Source organism: Oncorhynchus mykiss, chromosome 7 (assembly GCF_057628025.1).
Source record: "Oncorhynchus mykiss isolate SJ-2025 chromosome 7, ASM5762802v1, whole genome shotgun sequence".
Classification (NCBI taxonomy): domain Eukaryota; kingdom Metazoa; phylum Chordata; class Actinopteri; order Salmoniformes; family Salmonidae; genus Oncorhynchus; species Oncorhynchus mykiss.
This window is the reverse complement of record NC_143028.1, coordinates 66,870,762-66,888,192: the sequence shown is the minus strand read 5'-3', so window position 1 is coordinate 66,888,192 and position 17,431 is coordinate 66,870,762. Positions and strand designations below refer to the sequence as shown.

At 41.3% G+C, this 17,431-nt stretch overlaps 1 protein-coding gene across 4 annotated transcripts; it reads right to left on the bottom strand.

Moving 5' to 3' along the window:
- Positions 1 to 2,901: 2,901 nt before the first annotated feature.
- On the bottom strand, positions 2,902 to 16,437 carry LOC110528441 (hyaluronidase-2). Of its 4 annotated transcripts, none has more exons than XM_090241806.1 (4): positions 16,284 to 16,437; positions 7,625 to 8,594; positions 5,348 to 5,437; positions 2,902 to 4,770 (listed from the first exon to the last, which is right to left on the bottom strand). In XM_090241806.1, the coding sequence occupies exons 1-4, from the start codon at positions 16,289 to 16,291 to the stop codon at positions 4,378 to 4,380; spliced, it is 1,461 nt and encodes a 486-aa protein (XP_090097932.1). In that variant the 5' UTR covers positions 16,292 to 16,437; the 3' UTR covers positions 2,902 to 4,377. The 4 variants fall into 4 exon arrangements, with proteins under 4 accessions (XP_090097932.1, XP_021466184.2, XP_021466185.2 ...); XM_021610509.3 differs by lacking the exon at positions 16,284 to 16,437 and adding an exon at positions 11,301 to 11,619; XM_021610510.3 differs by lacking the exon at positions 16,284 to 16,437 and adding an exon at positions 11,087 to 11,546.
- Between the last annotated feature and the right edge of the window lie 994 nt (positions 16,438 to 17,431).

Here is a 17,431-nt window from a genome sequence, read left to right as displayed (position 1 = left end):
AGACTTTTCTCTGCTACCGCACAGCAAGCTGTACCGGAGCGCCCAAGTCTAAGACCAAAAGGCTCCTCAGCAGCTTCTATCCCCAAGCCATAAGACTGCTGAACAATTAATCAAATGGCCACCGGACTATTTACATTGATCCCCCCCTCCATTTGTTTTGTACACTGCTGATACTCACATATTATTATCTATGCATAGTCACTTCACCCCTACCTACAGTTGAAGTCAGAAGTTTACATGCACGTTAGCCAAATACATTTAAACTCAGTTTTTCACAATTCTTGACATATCATCCTTGTAAAAATTCCCTGTCTTAGGTCAGTTAGGATCACTACTTTATTTTAAGAATGTGAAATGTCAGAATAATAGTAGAGAAAATTATTTATTTCAGCTTTTATTTCTTTCATCACATTCCCAGTGGGTCAGAAGTTTACATACACTCACTTAGTATTTGGTAGCATTGCCTTTAAATTGTTTAACTTGGGTCAAACATTTTAGGTAGCCTTCAATAAGCTTCCCACAATAAGTTGGGTGAATTTGGCCCATTCCTCTTGACAAATCTGGTGTAACTGAGTCAGGTTTGCAGGCGTCCTTGCTCATACACGCTTTTTCAGTTCTGCCCACAAATGTTCTATGGGATTGAGGTCAGGACTTTGTGATGGCCACTTCAATACCTTGACTTTCTTGTCCTTAAGCCATTTCTCCACAACTTTGGGTCATTGTCCATTTGGAAGACCCATTTGCAACCAAGCTTTAACTTCATGACTGATGTCTTGAGATGTTGCTTCAAAATATCCACATAATTTTCCTGCCTCATGATGCCATCTATTTTGTGAAGTGCACCAGTCCCTCCTGCAGCAAAGCACCCCCACAACATGGTGCTTCATGGTTGGGATGATGTTCTTCGGCTTGCAAGCCTCCCCCTTTTTCCTCCAAACATAACGTTGGTCATTATGGCCAAACAGTTCTATTTTTTTTTCATCAGACTAGAGGACATTTCTCCAAAAAGTACGATCTTCGTCCCCATGTGCAGTTGCAAACCGTAGTCTGGATTTTTTATGCCAGTTTTGGAGCAGTGGCTTCTTCCTTGCTCAGCGGCCTTTCAGGTTATGTCGTTATAGGACTCGTTTTACTGTGGATGTAGATACTTTTGTACCCGTTTCCTCCAGCATCTTCACAAGGTCCTTTGCTGTTGTTCTGGGATTGTTTTGCACCAAAGTACGTTCATCTCTAGGAGACGGAACGCGCCTCCTTCCTGAGCGGTATGATGGCTGCGTTGTCCCATGGTGTTTATACTTGCATACTATTGTTTGTACAGATGAACGTGGTACCTTCAGGCGTTTGGAAATTGCTCCCAATGATGAACCAGACATGTGGAGGTCTACAATTTCTTTTCTGAGGTCTTGGCTGATTTCTTTTGATTTTCCCATGATGTCAAGCAAAGAGGCACTGAGTTTGAAGGTAGGCCTTGAAATACATCCACAGGTACACCTCCAATTGACTCAAATTATGGCAATTAGCCTATCAGAAGCTTCTATAGCCATGACATCATTTTCTGGAATTTTCCAAGCTATTTAAAGGCACAGTCAACTTAGTGTATGTAAACTTCTGACCCGTTGGAATTGTGAATTATAAGTGAAATAATCTGTCTGTAAACAATAGTTGGAAAAATTACTTGTGTCATGCACAAAGTAGATGTCCTAAACAACTTGCCAAAACTATAGTTTGTTAACAAGAAATTTGTGGAGTGGTTGAAAAACGAGTTTTAATGACTTCAATCTAAGTGTATGTAAACTTCTGACTTGTACATTAACAAATTACCTCACCTAACCTGTAACCCCACACACTGACTCGGTACCAGTACCCCCTGTATATAGCCTTGTTATTGTTACTTTTAATTATTTGTAGATATTTTTTACTTCAGTTTATTTTGTTAAAATGTTCTTAACTCTTCTTGAACTGCACTGTTGGTTAAGGGCTTGTAAGTAAACATTTCACATGTATTCGGCACGTGACAAATAGTTTGATTTGATTTACATTTTCCTATCAATCTAAAAATGTTATAAAGGTCCTGTGAATTGGCTAAGATGTTATAGGGCTTTAGTAACATGTTTGTTAATGATAGTTTTGTTTACTTACCTACCAACTAGAGTAACAGCAGTCTTGCATTCACAGTCTATTGATTTATGTAATTTACATCTTGGCCACACATTGCCTTTAATAGTCCAACTGTACACGCATCAATAGTATTACATGTGCTAGAAAATGTAGATGCTGTTGAATGAGTGAACAGCAGTACCCTTCCTCTTGGAGGGTCGGAACTGGAAGATTGGGGGGGCTTGAAGTCTGGTTTTAGTTATAAAACAAGGCTTTCTCTGTACTCCTAGCACAATAATATTGCTTTTGGCACCATGAGATTACCCCCCTTACACTTGGAAGAAATTCCCAAAAACGGAGGGGAAAAAGAGGAAAAGTGAAATGTTGGCAAGACACAGAGGTAGGTGACTCAGGAGAGCAAGTTACCAAGGTGCAAAGGCCTTCACGTGAAAACCTTACCAGACACGTTGCAGCCTGCTCCCCGGACGCCTGAGGCGATGACGTGGACGGCGATTAAGGCAGCCCCCTGCACTTCATTGATTCAGAGAGGTTGGGTGAATCGATCCAGTTGTGCAACTGATTAAGTATGGCCTTTTCCCTTATTTTTCTGATGCCATTAAATCTAACTACAATTGAATGTGTCACTGTACTGACCATGAATGGTTAAAACATGCTTTTCCAAAATGTATGTCAAACTGCTCACTGTGTTTGCAACACGTGGTATGTGATTGTGAACTCCGACCCACCATGATGTTAATAACGGCAGCACAACAGCTCCAAGATAAAAATTCATTGAGAGCCTTCTCATATTTCAAGTTTAATGTAATAAAAATAAATGACTAATTACACTTAATTACAATTACATCCAATGTACATGTAGGAGAGTAAATGAGAAGCATGTTTGGGACATAAATAAGAGCAGTGAAAACGATAGACCCTCACTGAGGCCCCTGAAGAAGCCTACGAGAGGACAAAGCCATTTTCTTAGGAATTTGGTTTCAGGCAACAGAAGGCAGAATAGAGTAAAGACAAAATGAGCAAAAGTGCTTTCAGCTTTGGTTTACAATCCTCACAAACACTCAGAAAACATCAACACAGAGAAAATGTAGATGCACCAGAATAAGAATCATGACAATAAGGATGAGGACCACAGACACATTAGGCCAAACACACTCGTTGGACAGGCACTTTCGCACTGTCATCTGTGTAGATGAGTGGTGTGTTTACAAATATCAAAGAATATGTTGTGGACTACAAACATTTCTTACACATTCTTAGATGAGTTGTTTCTTGTTAATGTGACTGAGGTGCTAAAGTGTTGCAAAAGCAGTCAGCGTACGACACAGTAGATGAAATGAATTCCTTGCCACAATGCTAAGCTTTACTGAAGGTCATGAATATTCAAATGAAGCAGTCTTTTCCAAATATTCCAGTTATTTTCCATCATTAGAGGCATAAAAAAATAAGACCATAGAAAAAGAAAACATTACAAAAAGATGTTGAAAATTGCTGTTGATTTTCCTCGCCATATCTGCAGTTGGACCAGATCAGAACTGGGTGAGGGGGTAGCCGCCTACCTGAGAGGTGTGCACAGCACAGGTCTCTTTGGACATAACCTTCACAGTAGGAGTCTCTTCGTAGAAAAGTAGCATTCTTGTGTGATGCGTTAGCTTCTCTGTTGTTGAAGATTCAATTCCCTCATAAGTTTCAACATGAGTAAAAAGAGAGAGGCATATTCTAACAAACTACTGTCTAACTAGTAACCCAGGTACACTTCTAACTAATGACAGTTTACTTAGACACACACACAAACTCAATAATACAGCTGGTTAGAATTCATACACCTTGCAGACATCTTAGTTCTAGTTCTGGCTGTTAGCTCCAGATGTCTTCCAGCTCTGGTGAAGGGAGGGATAGATCACTACAGTATAGACCTTCATTTCTGCCACACTTGCAGCGCACCCACTCCCTAAAAACATCAAGTCAAAATAGAAGGCCTGTTGTTTTGCCCACTTCAAATGCTGTCCCTTTAGCTTGTGTGGGTAACTGAAGAGTACTGAGGGGTATCTTCAGTCCCCTCCCTCCTTCCTTCATCACATTGAGAAGCAGGCACTCCCATGTCCTCTCCTCCATGGATCAGTCCCACAGAGCAGCTAGTGCCCATCCCTGACCAGGAAGCCCCCTGAGCACCAGTAGAGGCCAGGACTAGAACCAGGATCAAGGTGTGGTGGTGGTGGCTTCCCCCATATTGCACGGTGTCAGCTCCTGCTCCTCCCAGCCTCAGTGGAGCACAGTGAGAAGCCCCAGAGGGAGCAGCAGAGTCAGTACAGACCAGACTTTCCAGACAGGGGCAGCACCACTCTTCCCCAGCTCTCTCTGGGCACAGCCCTCACCCTTGTACCCACTGTAACACTGGCACTGGAAGTGTTGACGGTACCCAGCCAGCTCCCCCTGGCCTAGTTGCCCAGTCACCTTCAGCCTCCCCCCCTGGCTGCTGATGCTGTGGGTGAGGGGGCTGAGGTGCAGGTAGGCATCAGTGTCTGAGTGTTTGCGGAGGCAGCGACCATGGAAGCCGCACAACTTCTGACTGCACAGTTCTGCTGCTGTGGAGACATTGAATAGGTACCGGCCCAGTGGACCCCGGAGGTACTCACTCAGACTGGAGCAGCTGGCCTGGAGAGAGAGACACACATACATACAGCGAAACACACACACACACACATACATACATTGAGACACACACATATACCCACAGAGTGAGACAGAGGCACAGACTCAGAATGGAAATGAGAAACTCAGACAAAAACTAAGTGGGGAATTGGAGGTCAAGTGTGATACGGGGCAAACAGAGACACCAACACATGTTAGCATTTAATGTGGATAGACAGGAAATAGTCGTTACATAGTAGCTACAGGGGGGGAACACCAGACTGATGACTCAAACTAGGCATAATCTATGAATGATCAAATAGGTGTGTCCCCCAAATGGCAACCTATTCTCTACATGGCCCTGGTCAAAACTAGTGCACTACGAAGGGAATAGGGTGCCGCTTGGGAAACACCCCAATTTGAACATTCATAGATGATGCATAGTTTGAGTCATTATGTTGGGAATAGGGAATCTTCAGGGAGAACACTCCCATTGCTGCAGCCATAAGTATGTTACAGAGGGGAACACCAGACAGAGGACTCAAACTAGGCTATGCATAATATTGAATGATTAAACAGCTTGAGTGATGAGAACACTCACATTGCTGCTGGCGTAGGTATGATCTCCCCAGATGATGACCCCAGATGCTCCCAGGGCTACACTCTCCCCAATAGTGGACACCAGGTCTGTCTGCACACACACACACAAGTTCAGTATGGAAGTTGGCAGCCCATTATAAACATACTGGCCATGTTTGAGATCGACTACATTGCAGTCGGCGACGACCCGTCAAATCATAATGAGTTGTCATCATGATGTCAGGTGATTTGTAGTTCAGTCAGTCTGCAGTGGCTGACTACAGTGACATTAACTGTAACACACGCACCATCAATCTGAAACACACGCACCACCCTCTATGAACAGGAACACACACATCATTTATTCATTTCTTTAACACTGACCAGCTGAGCTGACCCACACCCTTCATGTAGATGATGAGGTCACATTATATGGAAAAGATGGTGATTCAGAACGAAATGTCAGAGGAACTGACACATATCTCTTTACTCCCTGGTTTAAACACACAGACAGATGTGTCACTCCCACGCACATCCTTTCACTCCGACACATCCTTATGGAGGCTTCAGACACACTCAAAGTAAGAAATTAAGCATGATACAATATATAGGCTAACCATGATCTCTCATTCATTCAGAATAATCCTACAAACACACCTTCTGACTCTCCCTCTCTCCTCCAGTGTGAAGAGTGGTCCAGTGGGAAAGTAAACAGATGCCCAGGCTGCCTAACAGCAATTTATTCATCCACACACAACAAACCTCACTGCACACATACGCTCACACACATTAGTACCAACCTCTCCAAACGCACCTCTTCAGCACACACACAAACAACCTCTCATTTAAATCTATTCAGGCAGTAATCTATTTCCAATTGTCTTTTGACTCACTACTACAGTGAATTTGTCTAACTCCCCTCTTCTATCCCTTGGTGAAACAGCTGCTGCTTGAGATACAGTATTTTGTGCGCAATGGGTGTGTGTGTGTACTCCAGATTAGTGCATGTGCGTGTTATTGGAAGGTTGGCCAAAGGTAATGATATTTGGTGTAGAAACCGCAGAGAGACATCTTTAGGTTTCTGGGGAAACACAGGCAACTCTGTGTTGCTGGACATGCGAAGCCTGGTCATGTAGGAGTGTGTGTGGACATGTGAATGTTCTATATTTAGCCCTGACATATTAGCCTGGCTTTCTTTAACACTATACGATCCAGACAACAAAGCATTCAGATCCTCATGGGCCGGTTTCCCGGACACAAGTTAAAGGGATACTTTGGGATTTTTGTCAATGAGGCCCTTTATCTACTCCCCAGAGTCAGATGAACTCCTGGATACCATTTGTTTGTCTGTGTCTAGTATGAAGGAAATTTGAGGTAGTTTCGTGAGCCAAAGCTAACTAGTGTTAGCACAATGACTAAGTCTATGGGTATCTACTAGCAGGAGTAATTAACAACCTACTTCAAACTGCACGCAGAGACATAAATATGGCATACACGCGTTCATCAGACTCTAGGGAAGTAGATAAAGGGCCCTATTTCCAAAATCCTGAAGTATCCCTTTAAGCTTAGTCCTGAAATAAATACCATGGTCAATAGAGAATCTTCATTGAGAATGCTTTTTAGTCCAGGACTAGGCTTAATCCGTGTCTGTAAAACCACCAGCCCTATATTTTTAGGCCCTGGTTAGAGTAACACTTGCCTTGTAAGACCAGAGGGGACTGCACTCTTGGTTAACATGTTAAAACCTGATGTGTTTAACGCTTTTTTGGTTACTACATGACCCCATATGTCTTATTTTTACTATTTTCTACATTGTAGAATAATAGTGACGACATAAAAACTATGAAATAACACATGGAATCATGTAGTAACCAAAAAAGTGTTCAACAAATCAAAATATATAGCAAAGAGTTGCTATTTGAAAAATCTTAAATATAAAATATATTTTGATTTGTTTAACACATTTTTGGTTATTCTACAATGTAGAAAATAGTACAAATAAAGACAAACCCTTGAATGAGTAGGTGTTCTAAAACTGTTGACTGGTAGTGTACATCAGGGTTAATTCAGTCTCACACACAGACACACTTTATTGACAAAAAACAACAACAAAAAAACAGTTGTGGTAAGAGGCAGCTGAGAATTTCAAAGCTATAGTGTGTCTGATTGATTTCTTACCGGAATAGCAAAAACAGAGATATCAGGTCTCTGCATAGCACAAGTTATGGTCATGATGAAGTAGGCTTTTCATATCTACAGTATAGGGACAGAATCAGGCCTATAACATGGGCCCTCTCACCTCAGTCAGCGGAGTCAGCTCGTTGGCATACGTAGGCCGGGTATAGACAAAGACAGGCCGTGCCAGCGCGTCACCTGCCGATGCCAGACGCATCCCCTCCTTCACCCGGTTGCGGACAAAATGACGTCCAAACATGGTGGAGCGCAGCACTGTGCTCATGTAGACAGATGGGAACAGGGCCGTGCTCTCAGTCCATAGCCAGGTCAGCTGGTCATTGCGAGCCACCTCCACGTCAGGGCAGCGACCAGTGTAGTTCTCCAGGCCGCTTCGGTAGTCATGGTTGTAGCAGTCTGGAAACAGGTAGAACCCCCACAGCTGGTTAGGCCGCAGGCTCTTGGCCAGCCGCAAGGTCTCCAGCATGAATTTCCGGGCCGACAGCTCAAACTCCTGCTGGGCCACTTTCCCCACGCGCTCCAGGGGCCACTCCAGGTTTTTGTTGGCCACCAGTTGCCGGGATTGGTTCCGGTATACGTCCTTGACGTCCCAGTTGCGGATCCACAGCGGACGCCACTCCTCCCAATCGATGACGGCAAGGCCTTTGGCGTTTGGTTCACTTATGTACTTGTGAACACCTTCGGGCATCTTCTCGTAGTGCTGCGTGAGGCTGGCGGCCTGTGGGAGCCCACCGTTCACCGCGGTGCCGTCCCGCTCGTAATACGGATACAGCCCTAACCGGTCCTTATAGAAGATGGTGAGGTTTTGTCTGACGAAGCCCTCGTTGGGCGACGCCACTATCTGGAACTGCTCCAACGGGAAACGCACACCATGCCGGGGGCGGCAGTCCTCTGTCGGGGCATTCCAGGCGAGGAGCAAAGGCTTCTGGGAGAACATGGGCCATCTAGTGGGTTTCAGTTCTTCAGCTCCGAGGACATTCCAGGGAGTGAGCAGAGCCAGGAGCAGCAGCCAGGGCAGCTGGCCAGTCAGGGCCAGGAGAGAGTGAGGCGCTACCCCCATGGCCACCTTCTCTGCCCTGGAAGAGAGACACAATGTCAATGTAGCTCTTTACAATCACAGCCTAGGAAATGAGCCTCTCCAGTTACTCAGTAGACTATATAATTTGGAGAGAGCTATTTTTACTGAATGAAATGGCATGTTTACTTAATATACATTTCTCCAGGTGCCCTCACAAACCATTTCTAACTGTGTTATGTAATAATATGCCTTGAGCAAGAGTGTGTGTGTTTTCAACTTCAAATCAACATTAACTTCCTTTCACAACACTGATTGGCACACATATGGTAGGAGATTGCCAACCATTATGACAGGGCTAGCTTGTAGGATATCTCTGAAATGTAAGAGAGTATCTTGGTACTACTCTTCATACTAACATTGTTGGAAGGTCATGTAGCCCTGCAGTAAATAACACAAACAAAAGACAGACAAAACTGTCTGACAATGCATGGGGAGATAATATATTATTTCTAGGGTTGGGTAGGTTACTTTCTAAATATAATCCGTTACAGTTACCTGACCAAAATTGTAATCAGTAACGTAACTTTTGGATTACCCAAACTCAGTAATGTAATCTGATTACATTCAGTTACTATTAGATTTATTTCCCCTTAAAACACATTAGAAGACGAGAAAAATGTATGTTACCAATTGAACAACATCTATTGCAGGATAAATCAACGTTAAAGTTTACATAGCTGGCCCTTTTTGGATGTAAAATGTTACTTTGTGTGTTGGTTATGTAGGCTTCTTCTAACCCATCGCTTCCTACTACATATAAAAATAATATGATTAAATTATATCTTTACATTAAAAACCAAAGTCTATCAGAATTCCAGTCATTCAAATAAATATTATACCCCTTGATCTTCAAGAATAGGATTTGGAAATATGGAATTATAGATTAGACAAATTGATTTACCTGAGCATAACCCCAAAACGAAGGATTTATTAGCCAGCACTACTCTGTTCTTTATGATTTTGTGGTCATGGAGGACTGATTGGGCTCATTGATTCCAGTTGAAAAATAAATGCTGCACTCATGGAATGGCAAGCTTTGAGCACTACTGAAAAGTGCTATTTACATGTGAAAAATGAATGCCTTATGCTGCATTTGCTATAGGCCTATTGTTGACCTTTTTGTTGGTGACACTTTTTGATATCTTGATAATATGCAGCTGTTTATTGCGCAAATCCACAGATGAAACAATAACAAAATCGCCGCCCCGCCTCTGTTTTGGTAAAAAGCTGAGGGATGGGCCTGGAGAAATGTAACCACTCTCAGATTAATAGACAGAACTACGGATGGTAGGACTGTCCATCCACAATATCAAAAGTATTGTTTTAACCATGTTATGAGGCTATACAGTGTTTGTTCACATTTACAAACATTTGAGAAAAACAAGATGATATTTTGGGTTCTCATGGAGTGTGACAGTTGAATTTAGTTCATGAGGCATTATAAATTATATTCTTCAAGAATCAAATAGATATATTATAATCTATAAGTCAAAAACATTATGTAGCAACTACAGATTGCCCCTTTAAATCTATCAAAAATGTGATTTTGAGCATGTGTCCATTAGGCCTATGGATTTTTATTTTATCAGCATGAATTCGATTGAGCAATAAAAGCCCCACTTTTATTCCATAGGCCGCTGTTGCAAGAGTGTATTTTTCACTGGATGTCCACTGGTTTCAAAAACAATGATTGATAGGCAGTTTAAACTTCTTGAATTCAACCATTATTGGGTTCAAATACACATTTAGATTTGTGAACAGCCATGCACAACAACCACAATCCGTAAGGCGCAAATAACTAAATGAGAGAGCACAGAGAAGGAGTGTGATTCACATCAATGCGCTATGTAGATATCAATAATAAATTATATCCATATCACCGTAGAGTACACCACTGCTGTTATCCTCACCTCCAAGCGTTAATTCAAATTCGATAATCTTTGGATGTCGACAGTTGTCGCACCATTGGAAGACATACCTTGGACAGTAGCCTTCAAAAGCCTATTCCTGCGATCGATCAAACACATTTTGTGTGTCATCATAGTGGTCTCTGACTTGTGGTCAGACTCGCTCAGGTGGAACAAACGTTAACTTTTTTTCAGTGCTTGAAAGTCATTGAGAAAACAAGTCTAAAATATGTTTTTCGCTAACATCCTTTCTGAATTTAAAAGTAACCCTTGAAGTAATCATCTAGTTTTTCAAAAGTATCTGTAATCTGATCACAATATTTTTTGCTGGTAATGTAACGAATTAGTTACCGTTTTTGTAATCATTTACATGTAACGGATTACACCCCAACCCTGATTATGTCTGTAGACCAAAAAATACCGATGACTGCATTTTACCCTGTTTTTCGTGTTTAAACTGGCCTTGAAACGAATCGAACAATACACTCAAATGTAAAACCAAACCAGCTCACCAGTTTCAGACAATGTGAATGATTATCATTACTCGCTAATTCGTTAATCAAATAAGTAATTATATGCATACCAAATTCACCACAAACTAGTACGAACACGCGACGTAGTTGTACACGCGCACAACGTTAGCACGAGCTAGTTTCACAGTCCTTGCATTTACTCATCACATTGTAGCCAAATACAATAACTGAAATTGAATGATACAGTTGCGAACTGTGCAATAATGTTACACTACTTGCTACTGTAGCAACACAAGTTTCACTAGATGGCCAAGGGAATCTGACCTGTAGCAGACGACTAGATCAGGACAGCGGTTTATTCCACTAATGTGGTTTCAAACAAAAAACGACAAGAATCTGCCGACATCCTGGCATACATATCTCCTCGTGATGGAAATGTTCCACCAGTCTTCTTGCTAATAACATATTATAATCAATACATTTTTCGGTAAAATCCAATCTTGCCAACAACGCATCGCGCCCAGTTCCAAGCAGAGAAACAATGCTCCGATGTGCTACGAGTTTAGAACTGCTCGTTCCATTCTACGGGAAAGGGGGGGGGTACGTTCAGAAATTGACTTCAATGTTTAGGTCACTTCGTCCTGATGAGGAGTAATACATATATGTCATTGGACTAATTCATGTCAATATATATTTCTGTGTATGTTAAAGCCATACTAATGTATTTGTAGCGTTTTTGGTTTGACGTTTGTTTACGATTACTCCCTTTAAATGTCAATAGTGGCTTAGTCTTCCAATTTCGCTGAGGGGTAGGATATCACGCCAAAATGTGTTCTTTAAATTAAGATAGGAGATAGTCACATGTAGGAACCAATCCAATTAATTCTGTTTATGTAGGTTTAGATAGCAGAGATGTGGGTGACTAGCACTGCTAGCTAGTATATTAATACCACGTGTTACAGGAGTGTGGATGTCCACTTTAAACGAGCCCATCCTACTTTTAGACTGCGTGTTTGTTATAATTCAGTCATCTTAATGTAGTCCTTACTGATACTTCTCAGTAATTGACAAGCTATGTGACCATACTCTTTCAAATCTTTCAGGAAACAGAAATATAGCATACAGCTGTCTAACTTCATCCACACATCTGCAGTTCACCCCCTAGAAAGCATGATGTCCACTGAAAGTTGGGAGCGACCGTGCTGACTCACTTGACAGGGTCAAATTTATGAAGGGGAAAGCGTCTCTCATGGCTGCTGACCAAGCAGGTTAAGACCTACAGCAGGAATTTCTCGCTCTCGTTCTTACTCTGTTTGCTTGTTCGCAGATGTAATTTCAGTACAAGGAACACGTTACCTTAAAGTAACGTATAATGTAAACAGGGCCTGCCTGCTTTACATCAGTGCCAGGTGTATCTGCCTGTAGTCTGGTCTATCGCCACTGAATGTCCATGGTTTATTCCCCTCTCTCTAAGCCCTGTGGAGCGGGCAGTAACCAGGAATTGCTACTAACTAACACACACCTGGAGGTAAACTACAGTAGTAGTGAAGCCACCGTGCTTCTACCTCTTCATTGCTTAATTGTTCTTTTAGGCTGGGTTTCTTTATAACCACTTTGTGACAACTGTGGATGTAAAAGGGGCTTTATAAATACATTTGATTGTATATAGCCTGGTTATTCTTATTCTTATTGTGTTACGTTTTATTATTACCTTTATTTTAGTCTACTTGGTAAATATTTTCTTAACTCTTCTTGAACTGCACTGTTGTTTAAGGACTTGTAAGTACGCATTTCATGGTAAAGTCTACACTTGTTATATTCGGCGCATGTGACAAATAAAGTTTGATTGAATGATTGACCACAGTAGAGTGCATTGACAGCAATGCAATCAGTGCCTTAGTATGCCACCCACACACAGCTAGGCAGCTACAGGCACAGATGTGTGGTGCTTTGAAGTCTGGCCTAGGGTCCACTGTTGTGAAATCCAGACAGGAATCTACTTGACAGGAACAAATCATTCAGCAAACCAGAGGGGATTTGACAGAGTGTTTTTTGAGAGGAGGGCAGTGCAGTGCAGAGAGGAATGACAAAAATGTTGTGGAAATGTGTTTTGTAGTTTGAAGTAGTTATCCAAGGAAGAAACTCTCTAGCGGGGAAGTTTAGGGGTGGATTTTTTTTACGCTACACTCCCTAATTGATAGCATGCTAACAAAACTCACAACTTTTAGACAAGAATCTCCTATGCATAGACTACACACATGAAACAACTATGAAGAAGCTGAAAACACATGAAAATAGATGTTAGAGTAAATTGGAATATTATCAAATTAAAATGACCTAACACACTGTGTGTGATATGTTTAGACATTTTACAAAAGGCATCAATGTGATGTGCCTCCTGTCATAGCAGTGTTATGCTCATCGTTGGATGATAAATGACCGGACCAAGGTGCAGCATAGTAGGTTTGAATACGTAACACCGGGAAAAACAATGAACATAAACCGAACACAAAAGCTAGTTGTGTCTAAAGCAACAAACAAAGACAAAAACGAAAGTGTACAATTCTGTAAGGCAAAATAAACTATACAGAAAACAAGATCCCACAAAACCCAAAAGGAAAATGACAACTTATATATGATCCCCAATCAGAGACAACGATAGACAGCTGCCTCTGATTGGGAACCATACTCAGCCAAAAACACAAAGAAATAGAAAACATAGATTTTCCCACCCGAGTCACACCCTGACCTAACCAAACATAGAGAATAATAAGGATCTCTAAGGTCAGGGCGTGACAAGCAGACAATGAGAAATGGTGTCTGAAATGCAACTGGTAATCAACCTTGGTTAATTGATTCAGGAGTAGAGCACATGACTTTTAGATGATGGATACATGCATAGTAAGAAATGGAGTAAAAAAAAAGGAATCCAGACAAATATGTTATAGTCAAATGTTGAATAAATCGGTCTCTAAAGTTTTTCCCACTTACTCAACAGAGGCTAGACTCCTTTTCCTTGCAAATCCACAGAAGAGGACTGGATGTGTTGTACAGACCAGTTTCTTTCCCCACTATAATGTTGGCTAAAGTGTCCTGGGTCCCCCTGCATTGACAATCCCTTGAATAATTTTGCACGCCCAATTTTTCAGTTTTTGATTTGTTAAAAAAGTTTGAAATATCCAATAAATGTCGTTCCACTTCATGATTGTGTCCCACTTGTTGTTGATTCTTCACAAAAAAATACAGTTTTATATCTTTATGTTTGAAGCCTGAAATGTGGCAAAAGGTCGCAAAGTTCAAGGGGGCCGAATACTTTCGCAAGGCACTGTAAGTATCAATTCTGAGGCATGAATATTACTTATTTTACTAGACTAATTATTAGAAGACAATGCCCAAACCCTACAAAAATCCTGTGTGTGTGTGTGTGTGTGTGTGTGTGTGTGTGTGTGTGTGTGTGTGTGTGTGTGTGTGTGTGTGTGTGTGTGTGTGTGTGTGTGTTTGTGTGTGTGTGTGTGTGTGTGTGTGTGTGAGAGAGAGAGAAAGAGAGAGAGAGAGAGAGAAAGAGAGAGATAAGGCACATGTTAGGGTTTAGTGTCGAAGCCGGGGGTTTCCTTTGTTTTTGACTGCAGTATGACCTCAAGCGTCTCCCATTGTCCAGCTATTGTCCTGCTCAGGGTATAAAGTTAATTCTGACCCTGTACTGGGGGAAAGAGTATGCCTGGGGTCACACACACACACGCACACACACACACACGATAACGCTTGGGGCTAGCGTGAAACGTCTCCTGCCACCCATAGTTTTTAGTCTAATCAGCACTTTAAATGCTGTTGAAAGTACATTCAAATGAGCATGAATGTACATACTGTTCTTTGCATTGGGTATTTTGGGTGACTGTTGACACAAAAGACCTCTGTGGTAGGAACATTGCCACTTTGTGCTGCATTGTGTTGAGCCCTATATAATAGACACTTTCTCATTGCGTGATAGACACTGTCCTTAGTGTGTCCCTGTATAGGCAGAAACAAAAGCTGCTTTTATACGCTGGGCAAAAGCAAGGTCATAGATCAAAGCCAATAACAGTCACTAAACTAAGAAGCTAGGCTTGTGAATAATCATTAGTGCCAGTTAGTGGGGTTGGTGCTGAAGTGAGATGGATAAGGGTAAAATTAGGGTAACAATCACAGTATTAACTATGTTAACTATGATCATCAAGTTCTGACCTTCATCAGGTTACTCAGTCTGAAATATATGTAGGGTTTAGCAGGAACTTTGTACTAGTCTCGTGCTACCAGACATCACACAATATTCTAGTTTGTTTCTATGGATAAACATAGAACGACTGGAGTCAAGGCTATCTTGGTACAGACTTTCAGCTTGTGTTATGGATGTGTAGCTACTGCTAGTGATGGTAGTAATTATCCTTTTCCTTGCCACCATCATATTTCACATTACATAACTATAGGATAGAACTGGGAAGAGCCTTCGGATGCCTCCAATCAAAATGGTTTGCATTCCGCTCATGCACAATGTAACAGTTTAGAATTCCCAACTCTGAAGAGGTAACTCGAGAGACAGGGCCGGTTCAAAGACTCCGGTCTGACTGTCCAGCTGGGAGAATGTCACCTTTGACCCTGCATTAATCTACATCCCCATAAAACCACAGGTCTGTTAGGACATACGAGATGGCCAGGGATAACAGAAAAGCCACACCAGGATGTGGAAAATGGCTCCTTGAATCATTGGCTTTCCAAATAGCTTCTAGTTTTTCTTTGGTTTTCGTTTTCTTTCCTATCCTTTGGCTTTCTGATGTGTTTACATTTGTTTACAGTTTGGTTGGCTCCAGTCCCACCCACAAACATGTTTCATGGTAATTCACTAATTGCAACATTAAGCAAAAATCTTTGAAATGACAATTACAATAAGTACTATGCAAAACATTCTGAAGTGAGCACCTTGCTATATGACAGCCAGGGACAGAAAAAATAATGGTTCCCTTCTCGAAGTGTGATGCTAGAAAGAGCTCTTCTTCTACTAATACTTGTTCTTTCCCTAAACTAAAATAAAAATGTCCTCCAGAGGGAATGGGCATTGAGTTTCCTCATAAATACTCAGAGACTGCCACAATAAGGCCTACAATATGTGAAATAAAAACAATATGCTTGTATAAAAGCCAACGTGAACAAATAAGACACTCATTATCCCTTTTCTTTGGACCCAAAGAGAATTTGGGGTTTCTTGAAAGCCCCAAAGAAAGATTATGAAGTTCAGAACACAACCTACCAAAAAAACAAAACTTTCCATCTCACCTGTGCATAGCCCTTCACCAAACCTCTGGAATATTATGGCAGCTTTGTGTAAAAGTACAGAGATAAAACAAACTATTAACCGTTGTTTAATCTCCCTCCTGTGACGCAGTGCACACAGCGACTCACAGCAGAGTTTTTTGAAGGCTGAAAAGACAAGAACAAAACCTTGTATAAAAGCAATAAAGTGAAGTGGACCATGACACAGCATTCTTTTATCCTCTAAGCAGACAATAACACAGACTTCTTTGCAGGACAAACAAACACACTCAACATACACTTTCAGATGGGCAAAGAACAGGGTGCTAAAAGACACCTGAGTTATTCCATGTCATATCAACAAGCCATGACACCCACCATCTCAGATGGTTCTGAAATCATTTCTGTAGTTAGAAACAGATTAGCATTCCTGCAACATTATTTTGTTGAAATATAGTTTGATCTCTGAGAAATTAAGCTAATTGATTGCACACAAATTGGCCATTTTCATTTATATGAGAAATATAATATTCAATAAATAAAGTACCTAACATCCAATTCTAACAGTGAGTAAGACATGAGGAATTCAAAGAAATTGTCGAAAGCCACCCACACCAATACTACCCTAACAATGAGTATACAATATCAGTTCTCTATGTCGGAGAATTAGTATGCAGCTGCGGCTCTGAGAATTTGTTATTCATGTAATGTATTCTCAGTGAATTTGGTACGTTTTTTCCCGCCCTGTTCAGAAAAATGTGTTATTGAAGTTATGTCCCATCCTACATACTGATATTACCAGGTCTGACTAGATGGTGCTGTTTCTGCTGTTAGGTGATGTAGGATGTAGAATGGGACATAAACCTAACAACTTCAATGACCCTGGGTGGCTTTTGTCAATTTCTCTGGATTCCTCCTCACTGTTAGAAAAAAGCTTGGTCCAAACCAGATGTTAGGTTAAATTAAAATGGCATATTTGGGTGCAATCAACTTATTTTCTCAGAAAATGTTCAACAAAATAATGTTGCAGAAATGCTAATCTTAACTGTTTCTAACAACAGAAACACTTTCAGAACAATCTGAGATGTGGCCGTAGAAAAACTCTTTATTGTGGTTTTTGAAGGTGGAACGACCCACCTTCCTCATGAGTAATAAATAGGAAAAAGTATGAG

Bases quoted from the DNA above. Each gene is read 5' to 3' on its own strand.
- LOC110528441 (XM_090241806.1), bottom strand. The intron at 5,438-7,624 runs GTGAGAGGGCCC...GTGTGTGTGCAG, and splicing joins AGCTGACTCCGCTGACTGAG to ACAGACCTGGTGTCCACTAT. The intron at 4,771-5,347 runs GTGAGTGTTCTC...CTCTCTCTCCAG, and splicing joins ATACCTACGCCAGCAGCAAT to GCCAGCTGCTCCAGTCTGAG.